Raw genomic sequence first — 22,975 nt, forward strand, 5'->3', positions numbered from 1 at the left:
AGACATTAAATTAACAAATATATATATATATATATATATATATATATATATATATATATATATAGACTGTCTCTTCCTTGTGAAAAATATTTCTCACTGCATTCCACCATGTAGATGTGAAATGCCAGCAAAAATCAATACTCTTTGCCCTTGCCTTCTAGCAACACTTTAACACTTTTAGTGTAAGCTCTGTAAACTTTTCTGTGACTGTAGAATTCACACACTTGACATACTGCCCATTATATACATGCAAAAATAAATTTAGAAAATTCTGTTACATGTACGAGTAATAAAAACCAGCACAAAACAATTAGTGATTACCATGGTGATGAAAAAGATGTAGTGTGTAGTGAAACAGCTTGTGTGTGCGTCATTAAAACAATTTTACAAAAGAATTCAAAATACAAGATACCATGGTTCACTGACCTTTTTGCATGTTACAACTTAGTCATGTTTATCTAAAACCACAATTGAGACCCACTGATAAGATCATTTTCAGCTTTGTCTTTTTCAAGCATGACATCATTTGAAAGGTTGGTTATTGTGAGCTAAACTAGGCGCAGTATTCCAGCTGTCTTGTTTTACAGTCAAAATACCTTGAAATGTTTTGCTTGAAAGCAAAGTTTGATAACATGACCAAACCTTGTGAAATACCTGAAATTGCAACTTAACCTAGTTTTATTATATATATATATATATATATATATATACTGTATATAGATGTTCCAAAGACTTTCTCATTTCTCTATGAACCAATTAAAGTAGTTTTAGAAGATTCTCGGGATAGTCCTAAAATCATGTGTACTTTATTCCATGCTCAAGAGAGATGAGAAAATGTATTATTACGTATGTATTATGTATTATTTTAAATGTATATTAAAATGTATGTCTGTTTTCCTGGCAATTCAACCAACTTTCGAAGTGATCCGTTTCAATTGGTAATATTCTGCTGTACAGTATATATTTACCCAATACTGATTTTACTAACTAAAGCTGCATACACACGTGTAATTATTGTCATTGGAGGGGATCTTTCACGATCCTTTCCAACAACTAAGGACTGCACGATGAATGAACGAGTGTTGTACATACAGCACCATTCTGCTCTATGGGGAGGGGAGGGGGAGAACGACAGAGCAGCACCCTGCTGCAAACTCTTCCCCTTCCCTTGCATTAGGATCATTCATCATCCATCGTCAATGGATCCGCCTAGACCGTCGTTTGGGCGGCAGATTCTCGTCCGATATCGGCTCTGAGCCGATAATCGGGCGAGAACCATAGGATGTGTGTATGTAGCTTTAAAGTGTATTGGGGTGGGGAGAGGGGGTAGTTATTTGGCACATCTTTACAATACACTTAACATTTTTATTGTATGTTTGACAACAATGCACACTATTTTATTAATCCAACATAAATCTAGAATTAACTGTATATTTTTTTGTGGGTAAATTGTTTTAGGTTTGTTTGCACTGACATTTGTTGACACGGGTAGGCATCTACTTGCAAACTACAATTCTGGAGATGTATGGTTAATGGAACACCAGCAGAAATAAAGTGTTCTCAAACCTAATGCCTAACATGTTTAAAGATGTGGCAACCAATAATATGATACAGAAAGACGTGTTTGTATGTGTATATTTTCTTATCTCACTAGACAAGGTATGCATGAGAGATAGCCCCTGATTCATCAAGCAAAATCGGATTATCGGTCGCGCATTCGTATTAGCGATCCGGAATCGCGCGCGATCGCGCTATTCAACAACCGGAAAAGCTCGCGCACGGAGCCGCGCTTATCCGACAGCTTTTTACTGGCGATCATGCATAATCCGGCCGGCAGATTCAGGATGCGAGTGGACGCGCGCACTCGAGTCCCGGACCGCGGTAATCCGCGATCGCGGGTCGCGCGTATTATCGCGCTTCCCGCGATCGCGGATTTCAATGATGAATCAGGGGCATAGTGTTTAACTTGTTGAAACTAAAACTTGTTGCAAAATTTACATTATCAGAGAATTTTATTTTGCAATTTCAACCTAAAGGGTACAAACATAAACGCGTTCGCTTTGAGTTCCAACTTTGTGAACAAGCACAGCACAGAATAGTCAGTATTTTCGACAGTATATTCGACTGATAACAGCTGCTTTAAAAAATATTGAGTATGGCTGGTTAGTGAGAATAACATTTCCAGATGGTAGATTCTTCAGAAAAAAAAGGGTTGGGTTGTTAAATTCACACCAATCTAATTTTGTTGCTATATTTTACCCTGTTCATGACATTCTACTTTCGGGGACTATTTCAGACCTGCAGCTGGCTGCAATATTCTGTCGCAGACTCAAGCACAACTGCTCCCATTAAAGCTGAACTGTGCGCATGCATAAGATTGGCACTTTTTTTCCACTGAGGGAAAAAGCTCCTTCTGTGCATTACTGAAATCAGGCATGTGCAGAAGCAGCACCTCAAAGCTTCCTAGGGTACATAACATAGGTATCCCAGAAGGCTCTGTGCTCCTATTCACTCCTTACTAAATTGAAAAAAAAATATTTTATATCAAAAAAAGAAGTTAATTTTTGCTTTATGTAAAATGGTTATCTAACCTTTTATATAAAGTAAAATTTTTGGTTATAGGTCCTCTTTATTTTTGGAATCATTTTGTGCATGCAGATGCGGTGGATCACAGCTTTGGTTCCAAGTCACTTTTGGCCACATGGTTACTTTTCCCCCTTTGGAGGAAGACTCACACCACATCCACAACTGTGTGAAAACATATTTACCACACCTGGGAGAATTTAGCAGTTTTCTATCTGCCCGGTAGCAGCTAATATCATGGTTTTCCCTCACAAGTATGAAAGGGGGAACTGCCTGGGGAAAGAAATATATTAATGACTTTCTTCCCTACAGGGTTTTATTTTTTTTAACCTTAATGTTGCAATTCATAAGGAAGGAGACCCTGTGATATTAAGTGTACCTTTCCTTTTACTGCACAAGCGGAAAAAAAATAATTTATCCACCTCTTTGTATTTACCCAGCAGCATTGAAGTTTGCATTTTGTAATTATGATTGCTTTGTTCTCAAGATAATTATGAGGAAATGAGTCAATAAACATACTTTCAGTAGTTTTTCACAGTCACCTTTGGTGATTAGTCCAGAAAAATTCTCATGCAAAAAAGCTAACAGGTTCCTAGGCATGCTAGTATTAGGCTGATATATATTTGGATGCTGAAACATACATTTCTTAGCAAACCATATTTGTTCATTGATTTGCCAAATGTACGCTATAACAGATTGACCTAGAAAAGACTACGAGAATAGCAGTGGATAGCAGCCTGCTCTGTAGATGAATAAATGCAATTTCTGATTCACATAAGGTTTAGTAAAAAAAACAACAATGGAAATTTAATATGCTACAATGTGTTTTAGGGGTCAAAAATGCCTTGAAGTGCATCGTATTTCTTGTCTAACTTTGCATTTGCACTATTAGCCCTATAGATAAACCTTACCTATGCCTATATGTTATGGGTACTAGTTAGCCAAACAAAGCCTTACTGTTACTGTTGATTTATTAACATTACAAACCATGGTAACTCTGCTATCCATACATAATATCTGGGGCCATAACTCATGATTGATAGTACTTTGATTTGGTTAGATGCACACTGCAGCTGTTGTCCTTGGTTCAGTGATAACAGTGTGATCATAAACTGGGTGTGACTAACAACAGCAGGAATACCTATACAAACTTCCTTTAACTGCCTAGTATTTACATGATCATAAAAACTCTGTTAATGTGTCACACTTTCACTATGTTCTATTTTTGTTATACTTTAGTATGTACTAATATTGTATATATATGCAATAGCTGAACATTATATATTAATATATCATTTTTATATTCATTTCAGCCTAAACTCTCAATATGTCGGCACTGGTAGAGACATTGTCATTGCTTTCATCCTTACATGATGAATGTAAATCCGAAAACTATATAGAACCGCATTACAAGGAATGGTACAGGGTGGCCATAGATGCACTTATTGAGGGGGGTGTAACTTCATATCAAGAATTCCTTGCTAAAGAAAGAGCTACAGAGTTTCTTGCAGAAGATGAAGTCAACTATATCACAAATCACATCCAGAAGCCCGCAGAGACAATGGACAATGTACAGGGGAATACAACAGATGACAATTCATCTTCTGGCACTTACTGGCCAATGGAATCAGATGTAGAAGCACCAAATCTTGACCTTGGGTGGCCATTTATAGCAGCAGGACACATAGGACCTACAGACATAAATCTTTATTTCCACCCCCCAAGAGGACATCCTCTTACAATTAAAGAAATGGTCAGAAAGATGATCAAAGAAGCAAGAAAGGTAAGAATAAATTAAATTATTGATATAACAATTATGAATTTGTTTATTTGCATGACACTTTGACTATGAAGTTTATCAGAGCATCCACCCAGGTATTAAGCATGTATGGTGCATACTTTTTTCCTATTCAGCCTAGGCACTGACCTGTAAAAGAACAGAAGCAGGTAAGGATCTATAGGTAAGGATCTTCATTTTGAGAAAAACCTGGTGATGCACTGTACACTACTGACTGATTAAGGTTTTTATTTAAAAATAACAATTGTCTAAGTCTAACTCCAAATAATAATAAAATCGCTAAATGTACCTCTCTCCATTCCTATCCAGCTAATGTTTATTTTTTTTAGAGGAGAGATAAAACAGAACCAGTGTCTTATAGTTGTTTACCGGCTTGTTTAGGCACTTTTTCCTATCTACTGTGTGTTATGCTGCAGCCCCTCTTGTTGACATGTACAATTATCCCACCCACCCCTACGAAAAGAGTAAGCAATAGATTGTTTATCATCTTGTTTGTCCAGAGGTTCAACTTTTTGTTTATGCTTTATGGACAGTGTAGTGGCTAAGAATACATTATGTGGTATTGGTGGATTAAATCCCTTAGCCTGCGTACACAATACATTTTCTTTGCTGGAAATGATCTTTCATGAGTGACAGATGAACAAACAAGCACTGTGTAGACAGAATCTTTTCTGTCCTATAGAGGTGGGAGGACAAACAAGCGGCACCCCGCTATGCCCTTCTTCCTTGACTTATATAGTAGTCTGTCTTGATCAGTCATTCATGGATCAGGCAATAATTGACATGTGTATATAGCCTTACACTGAAACTGGCCCTGATTAGTGTGTGGCTATGTAAAGGACAGTGGATATCACTGTAATTCAGGAAGTAAATCTATATGAGGTCCTGTGGAATATATTAACATTGTATAGATGAATAAAAAAATAAATGCATGCTTGCGAAAATTTTAAAAACCCTTTTCCAGCACCAAGGTCAAAACATTTTTTTTCAATTTGATGGTTTGTCCAAAGAGAGGTAGATAAAGATGTTTGTAAATTCCCAAGCAGAGTGCTGTATTTTTCTAGCTAGTGAATGACCTGTAAGAATAAAATGAATTGTGTGAATACCACAAACAAAATATTATCTGAAGGCATTCGAGGAAGTTTATAAAATCACCAATCATAGGTCTAGCAACAATCCAGCAGCAAGAAAACAAAACAGTTGTGTTCATATTCATCTTAAGATCTAATGCCCGTTTAATGGGTTTATAGATTATTTAGTAATATTGGATATTTAGTAATAAAAAGATTATTATGGGAGCTTTGCAAGGACTGTAACTCAGACTGCTACCACCTCCATCACCACTTTTGTCCAATTTTTTATACATTACCAGTAGGTCACAGATTCCAAGCTGGTATATGTGTAAAGCCAGCACTGGGTATGTTTTGCCAACAGCATACAGCTCATGTTCATTGTACTACCGGTAGATGGAATCAGCCTTAGCCAACATAACTCAAAACAAATCCTTGATCACTTCACCACCCAGCCTGCCCGGCAAATTCCCCACCTCCTGTTCCTCTGGCATAATTGAACCAGAGTACCCCATCCCCTAGCCTACCGTCACCCCACCTTATCCTACACCCAGAGTGCAACCGGGAACTAAGAGATAGAAAGGCTGGCACCTAACATTTCTTTAGGTACACTGGTCCTCTGGGAGATAGACTTGAGAAGGAGAACAAAAAGAATCAGGCAAGGAGCAGTAGGGACCCAGTGATATGTGTCTTGCATGCAAGAACCACAGAGAAAACAGTTCTTCTTAGAGATTAGAAGGTTTGTCACAATGTATCACTGGACAAGAAAACATTTGTGAAACTAGTGTTTGTCTTGAGTAAAAATTTTGCACCTGTATAGCTGGCCCCAACATTATTTAGTGATCCATCCTGCCTGATAACTAAACAACTAAATGGAAAGATTGCTGCTGTTTCTAAAGGATGCAACGGTATGGCTCTGGTTTGTTCTCTCCATGGAACAGGCATTTCTTTCTGTGCAGTGCACATTGTATTACTATACCTGGAAACAATTATCAACCAACCTTTTTTAGCTCCTATAATTGCATATCTGTATGCAGCTTTTAGGTCCATTTGCTCTGGACTCTCAGTTTTAAAACAAAAGCAATATTTGATTTTTTTGCAAATCCACAGTGGTCACTAATTAGCATACATTCCCCCGACTCTATCACCTATAAAAATACAAGTCATATTTAAATGTATTTATTCACAATTTTTTTTCACAGATAGTTTATTGTATGCCAAAAGGTATTTTTTCCACCTCTAATGTGAAATGAATTGTTAACAAGTGTTGGCTGCATATTCTACAATGCTGGGAGAAACATCAGAAGTAGAACATTGTTATGCATGCTGATAAATAAGTTTGAAAGATTACCTTCAGCTTGTGTGCGCAGTTTTTTATTTGGCTTACTAAAATATTCTTGTGACACCATATGCGATGTAGCTGTATGCGCCATTGATCCTGACATTCATTGTGAATGGCTGATCTCAACTCAAGCTTTACTTCTTTTTATTCAGAACAATAAAAGTAAATTCTCCAGGGTACCAGTATCAGTGCTTTATCTTTTATTTTGGATCAGCAAAACTAAATCAGGAAACTGAAATGTCAAAATTTATTGTTAACAGTTTGCCACTTTTTACATGAATATTGAGGCTTCCAGTTGAGATGTATTGTTAATTTAGTTCATAAGAAAAAAGAACTAGAATTATATCTTAGGTGATATACAAAAACTGAAACAGAATGTGAGCTGCAACTAACCAGACCATTTCACATCTGTAGGGAATTGTTAGACCTTTGTTAGCTTGAGGTTTTGTAAATGCGACCTAATATGTGTCTCTTTCATGGACCAGTCTTACATCCATTTTTGTGTCAATCATTCCATTAACAATCCAGCATTTTAGTAGTAAAGAAATATATAACTGGTATTTATTGGTGTCTAGTGGCACTGTTACTTTAAGGACTATTTTGAAGCAAGATTATTTTTCTCTGGCAGATACTATATATTAGTCATATGCATTTTACTAATCTCAGCTACCTGAATCTTTTCATTCCTTTAAATCTAACAACTACAGCAATAGTGGCAGTCAATATAGCCAATTTTACTATTGATCTCATATCCTGTACATTGTATATAAAGCTGAACCAAAGTTCCACATTAAAAATTTGGAACCAGGCTACAGGAGAGTTTACCAGGATAAAGTTTTAGGTAGAAAATTTATCTACATGTATCTTTGGGAAAGTGGTAATGTCAGAATCCAGAATATATAGAAACATATGCAAAACATCTCTTCCTTTAATAGCTTAACACAGAGATTTTTGTCAAAGAATTGGGATTAGACAGGGTGAATAAAGAATGAAAAAAAACAAAAAAAAAAAAAAACTAAATCCTGCATATGTGGTTTTATGGCAAAAAAATAAATATATCAATCAAGTATATAAAAGTCATAAAACTAACATATTGTCTAAGCTCCTGAGAAATCTAACCACAGAATTAATTTATTTTGTCTTGGTTGGATGTTCACAGTAGCACATTGAGACCTATAATGGCCCTTGTTTGTTTGTAAGATATATTTTGTAGTTATAACTGTGGATATTGGGAAGACATTGGGTATTGCTAAAAATTATTTTGTATCTTGGGAAAACAAAAACTGTATCTACGTTATATTAATAAATTAGCTGTAAAACGCCTTTTTTTGGGAGGTTGAAACATACAATATTCATCAAAATAAACAGAAGGTCACAGCTCAGGTCCCAGAAGTAAGAGTTAATGAGAATATGTATTTTAGTTTTACTAGTAAGAATATATTCAGTATTCACAGCAAATGTATTTGGATATATATTTGTATTTCACTTCTGCTTTTTTACTTTTCTTTTACAATTTACCTTTAAGATTCTGCCAATTCAATGCATTTTCGTGATAATAATCCCTTTTTGTTTAAAAAAGTATTACAATAAATATTATTTTTATTTTTTTGCATGTATTTTTGCATCTTGTTTTTTATGCAAAAAGAATGTGGATAGAAATAATAGTGGTATGTTGCTGTTTTTTAGATCTTCTGAATTTGTTTGTATTTGCATATATTGTAATTTCTAAAATAAAGCACTTTTATCAGTACCAGGTCCTAAATTTTTTATAACCAAATGGGTTTTTTAATCTTTTGTTACACAATTGGTGGCAACAGCATTGCTACATTTTTTGGATGGTACATGCAGTAGTCAGAGGCATTCTTCCTGCCTTCCTGCAGTGTTTGTCACTGCCGAGGGTTGGCAAATGTTGGAGTAGAATACTCCTATTCTAAAGATACCCTTATTGTAACCATCTAAGCTCTTATCAGCTAAGTTCTGTTTATACTTTCTGTTCACCCTATTGCTCCTTCTTTGGGTATATATTCTATTCACGTTTCAAAATAAAGGGCTATTTTAGTTCATTTATTGTCACAAAAATAAAAACACATTCAGTGCCAGTATTTATATGGCCCCAACACAAACAATTATTGATTTGCACAGCCTTTTTATGTGTTTGAGCACAAAGCACGTTTTGTGGCGAGGCATCAGCACTTATGTTGCTATTTATGAATTGTTGAAATTTGTAAAAATACAAACATTTACAAATATCTATAGGACATTTATTTATATTACAGTATATGTGATATGTTATGAAATTCTTAGACTCTCTGTAGCCAACAGGGGATTATAATTATCGGCATGTCAAGTTTAAATAAATGAATATTTCAAAATGTCAGAGTTTTGCGGAAACACAATTGCTTCCATGCATAGAGCAAGGCTACTTCTCTGCAGGGTGGATTTTGAGGAAGACCTTTTCTATTAGGGCTGTGCTTTTTTCAAAAGAAAACTAACTGTAACTTCTGACTCTCCTGAATGGTCTTCCACATCCTTTTCAGCTTGCTCCTACTAACCATCTTTTCAAACTTGCCTATCCATCTTCTTCATTTGGCTAGATTGTAAGCTCTTCTGGGCAGGGTCTTCTCCTCCTCCTGTGTCACTGTCTGTGTCTGTCATTTGCAACCCCTATTTAATGTATAGCACAGTGTAATATGTTGGTGCTTTTTAAATCCTGATTAATAACAATAACAATATTATTATTAATAATTCTTGAAATGTATTCCCACAAAGCTTTTAAAATAAAAACCCAAAATGACAAGGGTAACATCATTGAATAGTGAAAGAAATAAAAGCAGGCAGGTACTTGTATTATCCTTATAAAATGCTGGAAAATGAGCATTAACCTATCAACAAAGGGTGTGTTTACAATATACGTGAGATTATAAACTCACTCATGATGGAACAGTTCAGCAGCTGTCAAGATGTATTAACAACTTTACCCTAAACCATCTGGAGTCTCCTATTTTATTGAATGTTTACATTGTTAGATAACCCAACTGCCATCTGAAGCTCTGTATGTCTGGTAATATCAATATTTTATATGTAAGACACATGAAAAAAGACATAAAAAGCACATGAAACACTATTTTCAATTACAGTAAACTGTTTCATGTGTTTTATATAAATTAATTATAATATTAAAAGTCAAGTCAATTTTATATTAACTGCATAATGCACAATCAGACATTAATTTTAAATCAGTTAAATGCATTTTAGGTACATTAGGTTTGTCTTCTTTAGAAAGCAGCCAGAACCAGAAAAGAAAATCTTATCTAATGCCAGACTGCCACAAGGAGCCTTGAACTTTGTCTGGAATTGAAACAGAAAGTTCAGCTGGGCCTAAAACCTGTGAAAAAAATAAGTTTTACAAGGTCACAAATGTAATAATTTTTTCATATGCATACCTTGAAATGTACTTGCAAACGTCAAAATAATGCTTTTTACACCACATCTGCCCTTAGAAAACTGTTATATTAATTATAACTTTGCTAGCAGACTTCAAAGTCACCCTACCATATCTGAGTTTATTTCATGCAAGGTGAAACTGACAGGGAATTATGATGCTTAAATTCCTCTTCTTGTACTTCCAATGTGAGTAGAATATTTCTGTATGAACATTGACTTTCCAAGGTTTTGAGTCTGACCATCTGTATGCTCATATAAAAAAATCGGTTATATTGTGTCTGTGAACAGACATATAAACGTGCATTATGTGTTATAGCAAAACATTGCACTGTGCCGCATTTTACATTACAGTCAGACATTGTTGTCCATGCAATGTCTCATATCCCTGTGTATCAGATACTATGTAGGTTTTAGGGTACCACACTGTACAACACTTGGTGTGGATGTGTAATGCACATATCTAAAGAACAAATATGAAGGTTTTAGGCACAAATGGCAATTTTCTTCTGTTAGATTGCTTTTTATTAGGATACACTAAATAACTGTAATTAGATCATAAAAAGGCAAAAAGAAAATAACTGCAGAGCATGGCTGCAAACATTTCTTAGATTCTATATTTTCTAATGACTAAATATCCCAGGGAAGAGTAGACCTTTCAATAGCAAATATTAGATAACCAGAATGTGGCATTTGTGAATCTGTTAGATAAAGTGTAGAGGATGGAGAGTTATAGCCTCTCTACTTGTTTTCTTAACATTCTTTTGTCCTTGTGACACTTCATATTGGAGTTTTACATCACCCCCCATGCAGATTGCTTTGGGGTGTGTAACACCTGTCCCATGATTTCCACTCCTCTTCATTTAACGACCAGCAATAATATGTTGCCAGCAGAATTCCAGAAAGGGGGGTATTCTACGCTGTACCAGATGTATCTTTAGATGTATTTCTATCAGACTTTGTTCAGATGATTACATTTAAGGCATCACAAGCACGAATTTGATTCATGGCATTGCCTAAACCTCAGAAAAACAGGTTTTAGCTTTTACTCAACCTCACACAAATCCTATTCATGAATTGACCTGCCCCTTACAGATGCTTGCATCAGAAAATTACAGATTTATTATTACCAGCATTTCATGGTTCAGACACGCCCTACTCTTCCTTTCTATTTCAGAACAATATAATGCTTGGGATTTCTTATTATCTAAGCCTTCCCTTCAATTTCATTTCAATCTGTTTTATTAGACTTTTAATAGTAAACACTTTATGTACATGTAAAAAAATGTTGTAAATATATCAAAGAGTAAAATAGTATTGCATACCAAAATGAAACAGATATAAAGGAAACCATACAGCAGCTGGTACTAAATATTAATACACAATAAAATAATGATGAAAAATTGCTTTGATGTAAAAGAGGTAGTAGGAAAGGTTGGAAAGAAGAGTGGATATCAGTCTATTGCTCTATTTATACAGGTAAAAAAATAGAACTTAGAAATTAGAAAATTAGAATAGAACTTTTAAGTATGAAGTTTAAGGAATAATAGAAAAAAATATAAAAATATAAAATATAGAAAAATTTTGAAAAATATATCCGTGATTTGTCAAACTCTTAGAGACCCCGAGGGAATCATGTTAACAACAGTATCTATAATAAAAGGGATAAATATTTGGGGATAAGTTACAAAAGTAGCTACAAAAACAGAGCATGATTTTTAACATCAAACCCTAATGGTTAATACAGAAATAATTTCTCTTTCTATTTATTGATGGGTGGTTTAATGAACCCGGCTTCTTTTTTAAAAATGTAGCTACTCCCTTTTTTCTCAGTGAGGGAAGTAAGAGAACGTGTTGTTGTAGTGGGCAGAATAAGGTCTTCAGGAAGAGCAGATATATGAAAGTGTTATTTTGAAAAAGTTTATAGCATCCTTCTAGGATTCATGTTAAAGCTGCGTACACACTTGCAATTTTTGTCGTTGGAAAGGATCTTTCACGATCCTTTCCAACGACAAGGGACTGCACGATTCATGAACGGTGCTGTACATACAGCACCGTTCATGCTCTATGGAGAGGGGAGGGGGAGAGCGACGGAGCAGCACCCTGCTGCGCGCTCTCCCCTTCCCTTTCATTAGGATCGGCTGTCGCCCATCGTCCGTGGATCCGGCAGGTTGGTCGTCCGGACGATGGACGACACCGACTGTACACAAGGCAGATTTTCGCCCGATAATTGGCCGATGCCGATTATCGGGCGATAAAAATCTGACGTGTGTACGTAGCTTAAGACTTGAATGTGCAATAATACTCTGCATCTGTATGAAAGGGGTGCTAAACAATTTTGCATATATCAGACAAAATTGTTTTGTCTGTGTCCCTTATGTTTCACATTGGTAAAAAAAAATGTCTTTCAAGTTCAACTTGTTATTCCAGTGGCCTTAATGCTAGGTGTTTCATAATGAGCTGAAAAACAGGTGGTGTTAGGTCAGTAGAATGAGAACACATATAATTTGCCTCTTAACTGTGAGGATAGCAGGTGAAGACAAATAAGCAGGAATTTTGTTTTTGTTTAACAAACATCATATGAAGAATGAATGAAAATTTTTGATTTGCAATTAGTTATAAGGTTTATTCATAGTACAAGCATACCTTAGGCAATAATGAAAATGTGGTACTTTCTTACAAATACTTTTTTATTCAATCACATAACAGTTGTTTTAAATATTTTACTTTACATTACTTTAAAACCAAATTTGTCTTTTGTATGGCACTTTTCAACAAACTTTCTAGGTATACAGGTACAGAAACACAATGTTCTTTAGTTCTTGATCCATTCAAAAATTAAACCCAAAAAATGTTTTAAAAAAGTTTATTTGCATATTTAAAGTGAGAGAGGTTTAACAGATTTAACAGGTAAATTTACTTCTAAGAAGCACCCACTTCTTAGATATAAAATAAAAATCCATAGCTGTTGCTTGTTATCAATTTTGCCAGAAAAAGCATACACATCTTCCTTTTGTCTGAAGAAAAAAGCTCCCTTCAATCACTCACAAAAGGATGTCAGTAATGACAACTTATAAATAAAACATTGTATATTGATCTATTAAATATTGCACCCTTACATCAATCATGGGATCCTGCAGACTAAGGAATCATCACCTCCTGTTAATAGATATGACATACTAATCTTGTGACAAGTAAACAGCAAATGCACACATGGACCCTGCATCTCTATCTATACCCCACTATATGGGAAGTTCATGTTAATGGTTTACATGTTTGTATCCTTGCACCTTTTTATAAGTAATGTCATATCCCTTGTTTGGTATTTGTGATGTAAGGGGATGTGTTCTTTATTTGACTTATTTACAAAAAAATAGGTGGTATTTTAGGTTATCACATATGTCAATGTACAAAACAGCCACCCTAAATTTGTGGAGATAAAGAGAGGGGGAATACTAGCTTGGTAAAAAGTCAACAGGATAGGCCTAATATAATTCCTTTCATGTACAGACTAGAATAGGCACTAGGACCCTGATTTATGAAAGCTCTCCAAGGCTGGAGAGAATACACTTTCTTCAGTTAAGCTGGGTGATCCAGCAAAACTGGAATGGATCTGGTCCAGGATTCAAAACGTTTGTTAGCAAATAGAAATGAGTTTCAAAAATCCATTCCATATTTTCTGTACCACCCAGCTTCACTTCTAAAAGTGTATTCTCTCCAGCCTTGGAGAGCTTTCATAAATCAGGCCCTATGTTTTTTGTTTAAAATAGAAAAAGCTGATTGCATTATTACTATGATAAAGAGATAAAGTTATGTGAAATCTGTACTTATTGAAGCCTTAACGTACCTTAATAATCACCCTACAAACATTTATGGAGACTCATACATGTGCAACTGCCTTTGGATGCATGCAGCCTTACAGATGTATTTACACGCATTGCCACTTTACCGAATACTCATTATGATGAGGTTGTTATTACATGTCATGGACAGGTTGATTTGTTGGTATTGAAACACATCAGCTGTCAACTGGTAATAAGTATCACTGGAAAGTAAACCAGAAAAAGCTGTGTCATCAACACATACCTAAAAAGCTATTTCTCTTAGTCAATACCTGTCAAGATACACGCAGAAATAGACAGATATGCTGTTTCCAGGAGCTATGTAGCCTACAGTTACATGTATGTAGCCTAGAACAAACCAACAAAATGGGTGCTTAATGCAATGGAGCAAAGCAAAGCTTGAACACTGATGCCATTTTGCCAAAAAACTCTGCGACAACATTTTTCAATACATATATATATATATATATATATATATATAATATATATGATAACCATGAATATTGTCTAACAAGTAAAATTTTTCAATTTTTCCCTGTATTATATACTGCTGTATTATATTCTGCGGGTGCCACTTTGGTGGTGGCCATAAACTAACCAGTTTCGTCTTTTTGCATTTTTAATAGTTACATAGTAGAATATAAAGTTAAATTATATATTTTAGTAAATTAATAGATCAAAACTGCATACTTTCGGGACAGCTCAGGCCCTAGGCAATGTGTGATACAGAAACTGAAATATCTCATAATTTAAAAATACTTTGGCAAGAAAACAACTATGCAATCATTTGACGCCACCATGTTAAACTTATTACAAAATGAAACAATCATTTAATGAAGTGTAGCGAATGTAACATGCGGTTATACTTAGAATGAAGGTGAATTTGCAGAAATTTTGCTGTGCAGTGTGCATCCTTCAAGACAAGAAAGGAGGTGCATAAGCATTCAGAAGAAAGCATTTTTAACCCAGCCAAGGATGTGCTTGTGGTTTCTTTTTGCCTGACCCAATCTACTGTATTTTTGCATGTGCCAATGAAACTATTTGCTTACCTAGTGTATATGGAGTGCTTTCCTGGGTAATTTTTTTTAAAAATGCTGCAATTACAGGATAATATTTGTTGATCCTATTTACCACTGAACGTTTATATCCAACTCAATGGGTTAAAACCCTTATAAGATATTTAACTAATAAGGGGCCCTCATTCTGTATGCTGTGTTGTACTTTCTTTATTCTACCTTTCTCATCTTACATGTTGTGATGTATGTATTCTATATATCTCCCACACTGCCTCATTCTGTACTCTGTAATCGTCATTTTCTATTCCATACTGCCTTTTACCGTTTGCTGCTACACATTCCCTGTTCCACACCGTTTATTGTACGTTGTGTTGTACATTCCCTATTCCGCACTACCTCTTATTGTACATTGTGTTGTACATTCCCTGTTCCACACCACCTCCTTTTGTACATTGTGCTTTACATTCCCTACTCCGCACTACCTCTTTTTGTACATTGTGCTGCACATTCCCTATTGCGTAACATCTCTTTGTACATTTTGTTGTACATTCCCTATTCCACACCACCTTTTATTGCATTAGGTAGCATACATACACATAATATAAACATAATATCTCTCTTGTACACATGTATAGGGACTACATGCTTAGTGTGAGGAAATAAGTAATGATGACTAGATATGTACACTGGAAAAACATTAATGCAGTGCAAAGAAATGATATAGCATTAAATAATAATCTCCAGATCCCTTTGAGTTAATACAGATTTCAAGATTGTTTTGTCAGTAATTATTTTTTCATATAGTGAAAGTTGCATGTGCCAATGTGAAGCAATACACAAGTGTATTATTATAGCCTTTAGTGTCATTTGTAATAGATTAAAGCACAATCAAGCACATGTAAAAACATGTGCTTAGATTTTTCACAATTTGGTGGACCAGTAAACATTGGCCTTTAATTTTTAGTCTTTGTAGGGCATCTGAAAGACATCCCATTCAATAAGCATATATACTTTACATATATTTTAAAGTAGACCTTGTTATTTGATGGATGAAGAAAATTATGTGAGACAGTGCTTCTGTACTGTTTAATGTTGCAGACTTTCTCTCACTAGCTATGTGGAATATGATTGTCCCAAGAACAAGAAGTAAGGGGAAATACCTTTTGGATGTTCAGGCCGCTTGCTTGGATAAGGATCTGGTTTGAATATATCTTAAAAGAGGACGAAATGGCATAGAGTTCTCCCTTTACATTCCACCTAGACTCTCAGCCAGCTTTGGTGGCTTGGGAAAGAAAGGTCTGCGCATAGCTCCCTTTCTTCTACAATGCCAGACTACATGCCCTATTTCATCTTTGGGGGTCCCATTGTTGAAGAACAGGGATACTTCCCAACAACTGTTCCCAGGATGTGGGATTTTTGGGAGGCTTTTGGTGGATTCCAAAATCTTTAAATACCACCACCACAATACTCACATACAGGGAAACCCATTTATTGAAATACTGATATACCTAAAGCCCCCAGAAGTAGATTGAGCATCAACCACATAATCTACGTCAGTTACAACAATTGCTGATAACCCATTTTGAATCCTGCATAACACAATTGAGAAAATGTGATCAATGATGTCTATTGGTAAATCTGGTCAATGACGTCACCTGGTGACAAGGACTTGTCATCCTGTTGAGGTAATGTAACATCACTAGGAGTCAAGATTGCTTTGAAATTACATTATCAAACAGCACGTATATTACTATTAATGTTTTATATTTATATAGCCAGAACATATTGCACAGAGCTATATAAGGTCAATAGTCATGTCACTAATAGTCCTCAAAGATGCTCACAATCTAAGGTCTCTACCATAGTTATATGCCATTACCACAGTCTAATGTGGGAGGAGAAACCCACAGAGAACAATGTGGTGCAGATCTTGTCCTGGTCTAGATTTGAACCTAGAATACTAGTGCTCCAAAGGCAAGAGTGCTAGCAACTAAGCCAATGTGCCATCCCATGATTGATTGATGTAAATATTAGGTAAGTATGTGCTGTTTATGCTTTTTCTATGGTGTTTAAATGCTATACCTAATTGCATTTTTCCGTCTCTTGGGGGGAATGTACTTATGTATCATAGCACCCATTCACCTAGGAAGTTGACAAACATTTTGTTGCCACTTTGTTCAGATATATACAGTGTTTGCAATTAAAAGAAAACAAAAAAACTGTTTGCGCTGTTTGCAATTAAAAAAAAAAAAAAAAAAAACTAGAGTTCAGTTAACATTGCTGCCGGTGAAAGTGTTACAACACCTTAATAATATTTCTTTTTTAGGTTTAAGCAGACTTTTGGAAGGCAGGAATAACTTTGAACTACTGGCTATAACATGAAAGAGCAACATTTCATTATGCAGTTACACTTGTTTCTACTAAGGGCAGAGACATTATGTAGAAATATTTGTATCTTCCAAACATCCAAGAATAAAGCCCAGAAAGATAGTAATAACTATTAGGCTCCTTAATTTACTTAATCATGCTTTATGTATTCTATTTTGAGATCTTTATTAAGTAGAGTAGAAAAAAAAACCTTCTCTTTTGGCAGGTTATTTTCCTCTTAGGCTTTGTTAACAAATTGTAGGATACTTTCATATATGTTTGCTCTTAAAATATATTAAAATGCATCATTTGCTAGACAGCAAATGTTGAAGTATTCCATGATATTAAAAAAAAAAATCAACTTGTCACTGATTTCACAAATAGGCTTTAATTTTGCTCTTGCTCCTTTATCTGCATTCACTTGGAAAAACAGAAAAAAATAACTATTTGAATATTACGGACCAATGTTTGCAGGTAAATTCATATGATTTTTCCCACACTTACAACCTTACCAATTGTCACTTATCTACAATACAATAAACACATATCAGCCAAAGCATTAAAATTGTCTGCTTAGAACTGTATAGATTTTCCTTGTGCTACAAAAAGCTTTTACCTATTGAAAGATGGACACCACACGACCTTTGATTTATTGTATGATAAAAACACTAAAAAAAGTGTTTGCTTAAATTAAAGTATAGGTAGGAAACGGAGCCAGCAGGGTTCAATTTGCATCATATTTAGCTCATATCACATTTATTACAGCTGTACATGTTGTTCATTATGGTATGAAGACATTGTTTTTTCAAAAAAACTGTGATGCACTTTGTGTTCTGGGATCTCCTTAACATTATTAACTATTAGCTTTTGATAAATTTCTCCTCCAGTAACTTTTCGGTGGGACAGGAACAGATGGGTTAACCCCCCCCACTTGCTCCACTTTATATCACTGAGCCTTAATGGTCCATGTCCCTGACACAAGTTTACCATTTGTCCTACCTTGGAAGTTTGGTAGACACCAGCCACTTTATACTGGGTTAACACCATACGACCTCCTGTTTTGGAGATGTTCGGACCCAACCATCTAGTCCTAACAATTTGTTACTTGGGCAAATTGCTTGGATCCTTACTTTTGCCCATTTGTTCACTTGCTCCTGCCCTTTAACAAGTGTCATTGTATTATGATATATTTACATATTCACTTTACCTGTTACTTGTTTAATACTTTTGACTCATCCATGTAAACAGCAACATTTCACAACTCTAAATTGCAAGCAGCAACAATGACAAAGCCTGATGTCAACCTTTGGTTACAAATTAAAGAATACTCACCGATGAATCACTCGTGACCTCATGGACTCTTAGCTGTGAAATCTTTGCATTTCTATTCTTTCAACTTCACACTTCGGCTTGTTTTAGGAGAAACATGTACTAAAATATTTGCTCCTTCCATGAAGTTAAAACTTCTGATCCCTTTACTTCTTACAGGTCAGAGATTTAATTAAAATACAAATCATTAAATGGGAAAAAAGTCAATTACTGGAGATCTTTATTGTTGTGGAGGAATACATACCTGTCTAAGTTTGACCTTTGTTACACTGACTTCTCTAAAATATTATTACTAAAATTGTGAAAGCTGGGATTTTGACAAATTTACCTATACATACATGAAATAGCCAGTCTGTGGGACTAAAGTCTAGTATTAATATTGCTTAAATTTCAAAGTCTGTTTGGCCAAACCAAGGCAAACATTTGGATTATCTGAATCCAAACCAAAGTTTAACAACCTGGTTGGGCTCTTTAACTATTTTTCTGCTGTATACTCCAACCACAGGCTCTTGCTGCCCCCCAGCTGCTGATATCAAGGGTAGTTATCAGGAGGTAAGCCCACTGTTAACACTGGCTGATGGTTAATTCATTGGCTGGTGGATATCAAGTGTGTCCAAAGATATCAAACAATAACTGTGTTCAGTTCTAATAGAACCAAACCAAATAATAAATGGTATGCACACCATACCATTTAGGCCAGTCTTGGCCTAAATGGTAGTCTTGGCCTACTGGCCAGTCTTGGCCTACTGGTAAAACATTATAGTGGTAGAGGAACTAGAGAAGAAGAATATTACTGTCAAATTGTTTAAACTACTTCCTTTACCTGCTCTTGTATACAGAGAGGTCACTTTATCAAGATGACTTGATGCTTCCAAGAAATGTGTCTGATACAGAGCCATTTGTAAGCTCCTAGAGAGAGATAGCAAGTGTCTGATACATAATACGTCATACATGATAATAATCTGGGTAGGTCCAGGCATTCACAAAACCTATTAGAGGATTAAAAGATATTTATTTTTTGCCTTTCTACTTTTGAGTTATCTGCCTTTCTACTTTTTGTTACAAACATATGACTGAACGTATGATTAAAGAATCATGAAGAATTTTGTAATTTAATCTGCAGCTTACCATTACTGCTAAAAAAAGTTATATTTCTTTTTAGTTAAGGCATGGAATTAGTCCTTAATTGTAGTCAGTTTTTCTTCCACTCCTTAACAGACTGCTCAACACAGTTGCTCACTGCCCTTCCCTTATAAATTTGTTCAGGTGGGGAGATTCTTTCATAAAATGTGAAATCTCCACCGGAATCCTGGGGAGCAGTATTTTAAATAATAACACTGAGAATGATCATGTGTTGTCAAAAAATGGCAAAATCTCACTCTGCATTCTTATAAACATAGGCAAATAGAATTGCCCATTTCATTCTTTACGAAATAAGGCTCCATGGGGACTCCAACTGCTTTTTACTCCACAACACCCAATTTACTGCACTGTTGTGTATTTAAACAACAAAAACAAATTAAAAAGGCCCATGAGCCTTTTTTGAGAGCTTGTTTTGCCTTACTCTACTTGTGTCTGGGTGTTTTTTTGGATGTAGATGCTTCTATCTAGTGTATTTCTAGGATTAAATGACATACGGATGCAATGTTTGTTAAAGATCCTTCTCAGTTTTCCTGACACTCCAGATACATTTAGGATAGCTATATTTCTTTATTTCTATCCTGGAAATTTGACATCGATGTGCACCTTCAAGCATGTAATTCAAAGGATTAAAACCGACACAGCTTTGCTTATGCCAAAAATAGAAATAAGAAACTAAAGCAAAGTTGTTTCAATCTCCAATTATATTCTTGGAGAATCAAGATGTGCCTTTTCACATCCCATAGTGATTGAATTGAGGGGACTGTGTATCTATCAATTTGTGTAGATATATATGCTGGGGTATTTTTACACGGGGGATTAAAAGGTGGCCAGGATAAACTACTAAAAATATCTTCATTGTTACAGATCAAGTGCAGTTGAATGTGTTTAAGTACTACCAACAATAACATGACGTATATAAATTAGAACATTCACAGATGGCTCCAAAACACCAAACATTTACACAATTACACTCATATTACAGTATATTTGAAAAACAATAACCAACAATGCTACTCCTGGCAATGTGTAAAGAACAGCAACATTTTGTATATAAAAATTTCCAACCCGGTAACAGCCAATTTGTCTAAAATTACATTCATCTAAGGCAGTGTTTCACAACCAGGGTTCTTCCAAAGGTTGTTAGGGGTTGCTTGAGCAATGAACAATCTGGGCTTTTCAGGTCAGTTTATCCGACACCAATGATCTTTTTGGCTATGTGTAATTGTGACATTCTTCCCAATGATCAGCAATGTAAGAGGATTTCTTCCTACTGACCACCATGCTAATATACTGCGTGCTATGGATATAATAATTATAGTAAGGTGTTCCCTGAAGACTTGGAAACTACTTCAAGGGTTCCCCCATGTTGAAAAAGGTTGAGAAAGGCTTGCTGATAAAATCAGATCATAATAAATCATTGCTGTCACGAAAAGGAGTGTCAAAAACCATTTATTTGAAATTACCACTCACTTTCTTGTTTTTGTTTATATATGGCTCCTAGAAACATACTCTAGGCCTCACAGGTATTTTTGTTCCTTTATGTTCTGTCAGAATGTTTTTTTATATTTTGCTTATGGTCAGAAAAAAAAGAGGTAACAAAAAAGGTCATTTCTGAAAAGTTCCCCACCCTGTTTATTATGAGCTGAGTCAGACATTGTCAGAGCCCAACCCTGGTGAATGTACAATGTAAACTGCATTTTGCCTATGGCTTTTTTAATATATACTGCTTTTCAAAATACAATACAGCGAAAAGCTTTTAGATGTATTAGAAATATACTTATGTTTGTTTTTAAGTAAAATATATTCTACTTCATTATTAAATTAACTGTATTGATGCAAGACAAACACATTTAGGACAACTCCACACCAGTGTGCTGGGATAATGCACAAAAAATGTGTTACTATCATTCATAGCAATTCATGGGTTGTTTCAGCACCTTACATTTTTACTGACACCCAAACATCCCACTAGAAGGTATCTGCAAGGTAAAAGTATGAACTACAACAAATCCTGTGCCTTGTAGTACCTTGTGCAGCAGAAAATGCAGAATAACCTGCAGTTTAATTGGGCTGGCAAATGTAATGGTCCAAAGTGGCACACACCATTACTGCAACAATTGAGCAGTTCATTAGAAGACCATCATAACTGGAACATTTAATTCCAAGTTTAATGCTGGACAGTTTTAAAATGTTTGCTTTCACAGTTATAAAACAAAAGAAAAGATCTGCTTTTATGGAAAAAAATATCAAAAGGTAAACATAGGTATGGCTTTTTTGCAGGTTACAAACAATTCTACAAATATTTTACCCTTCTTTATATGTGTAGAGTAAGTATATACTATAAATAAATGTGTAAGAGCTCATACATTAAACCCCTGAGTGGGCATTATACTCATGTTTCCAAATTTGGAGTGTTTTCTTCTTCTAAAATAAGTTCAATATAATAATAATAAAATGCAAAACGTAATACAAATCAATTAAAGAAGGGGCATCTCACATCAAATGTTTGACTAGTATTTCAATCAAATGTTTATCAAGAATGCCTTAATTTTCAATGTAATATTGTTAGAGTTGATGTTTTTCATCAGAATTGACTAGTTTAATAAAAAAAATCCTTATGTCAGTGTTTGGCCACCCTAAGAATGTCTAAATACTAAACAAAAGAATGATAATTTTGATGAATGACAAAATATTATAAATTTAAAATGGGAATCTGTCAGTGAGCAATTTGTTTGATTTCCTCCCTCCCACAATCAGTCTTTTTTTGGTTAATAAAACGTTTTACATCTCAAAAAATGTTGATATTCGTAAACCTTTTCTCAGTCAATGACTTCACCCATAATTAAACTGAAGATTTGCTGGACTCCTTCAGCAGAAGTATTTCACCTCTTGACAGTTTCTCATTTGGCAGAGAATAAAGCCAGTAGATATTAGAATATTGTCTGATCTTACTGAAATTGTTAGAAGGAACAATAGCATATATATTGATATAAAATTGGCAAACACCCTTGGCAGGCTGCCACTAGAGAAAAAACCATTAACTA

At 35.1% G+C, this 22,975-nt stretch overlaps 1 protein-coding gene across 1 annotated transcript in view; it reads left to right on the forward strand.

The window, feature by feature from the left end:
• FAM83B (family with sequence similarity 83 member B) overlaps window positions 1-22,975 on the forward strand; it is a 56,784-nt gene that overhangs the window by 12,287 nt on the left and 21,522 nt on the right. Inside the window, exon 2 of the mRNA XM_072408457.1 lies at window positions 3,897-4,366. Coding sequence (XP_072264558.1) covers window positions 3,911-4,366 — 456 coding nt within the window. The 5' untranslated portion in view covers window positions 3,897-3,910. The remainder of the gene's footprint in view (window positions 1-3,896; window positions 4,367-22,975) is intronic.

Source organism: Pyxicephalus adspersus, chromosome 4, assembly GCF_032062135.1.
Source record: "Pyxicephalus adspersus chromosome 4, UCB_Pads_2.0, whole genome shotgun sequence".
In the NCBI taxonomy this organism is placed as follows: domain Eukaryota; kingdom Metazoa; phylum Chordata; class Amphibia; order Anura; family Pyxicephalidae; genus Pyxicephalus; species Pyxicephalus adspersus.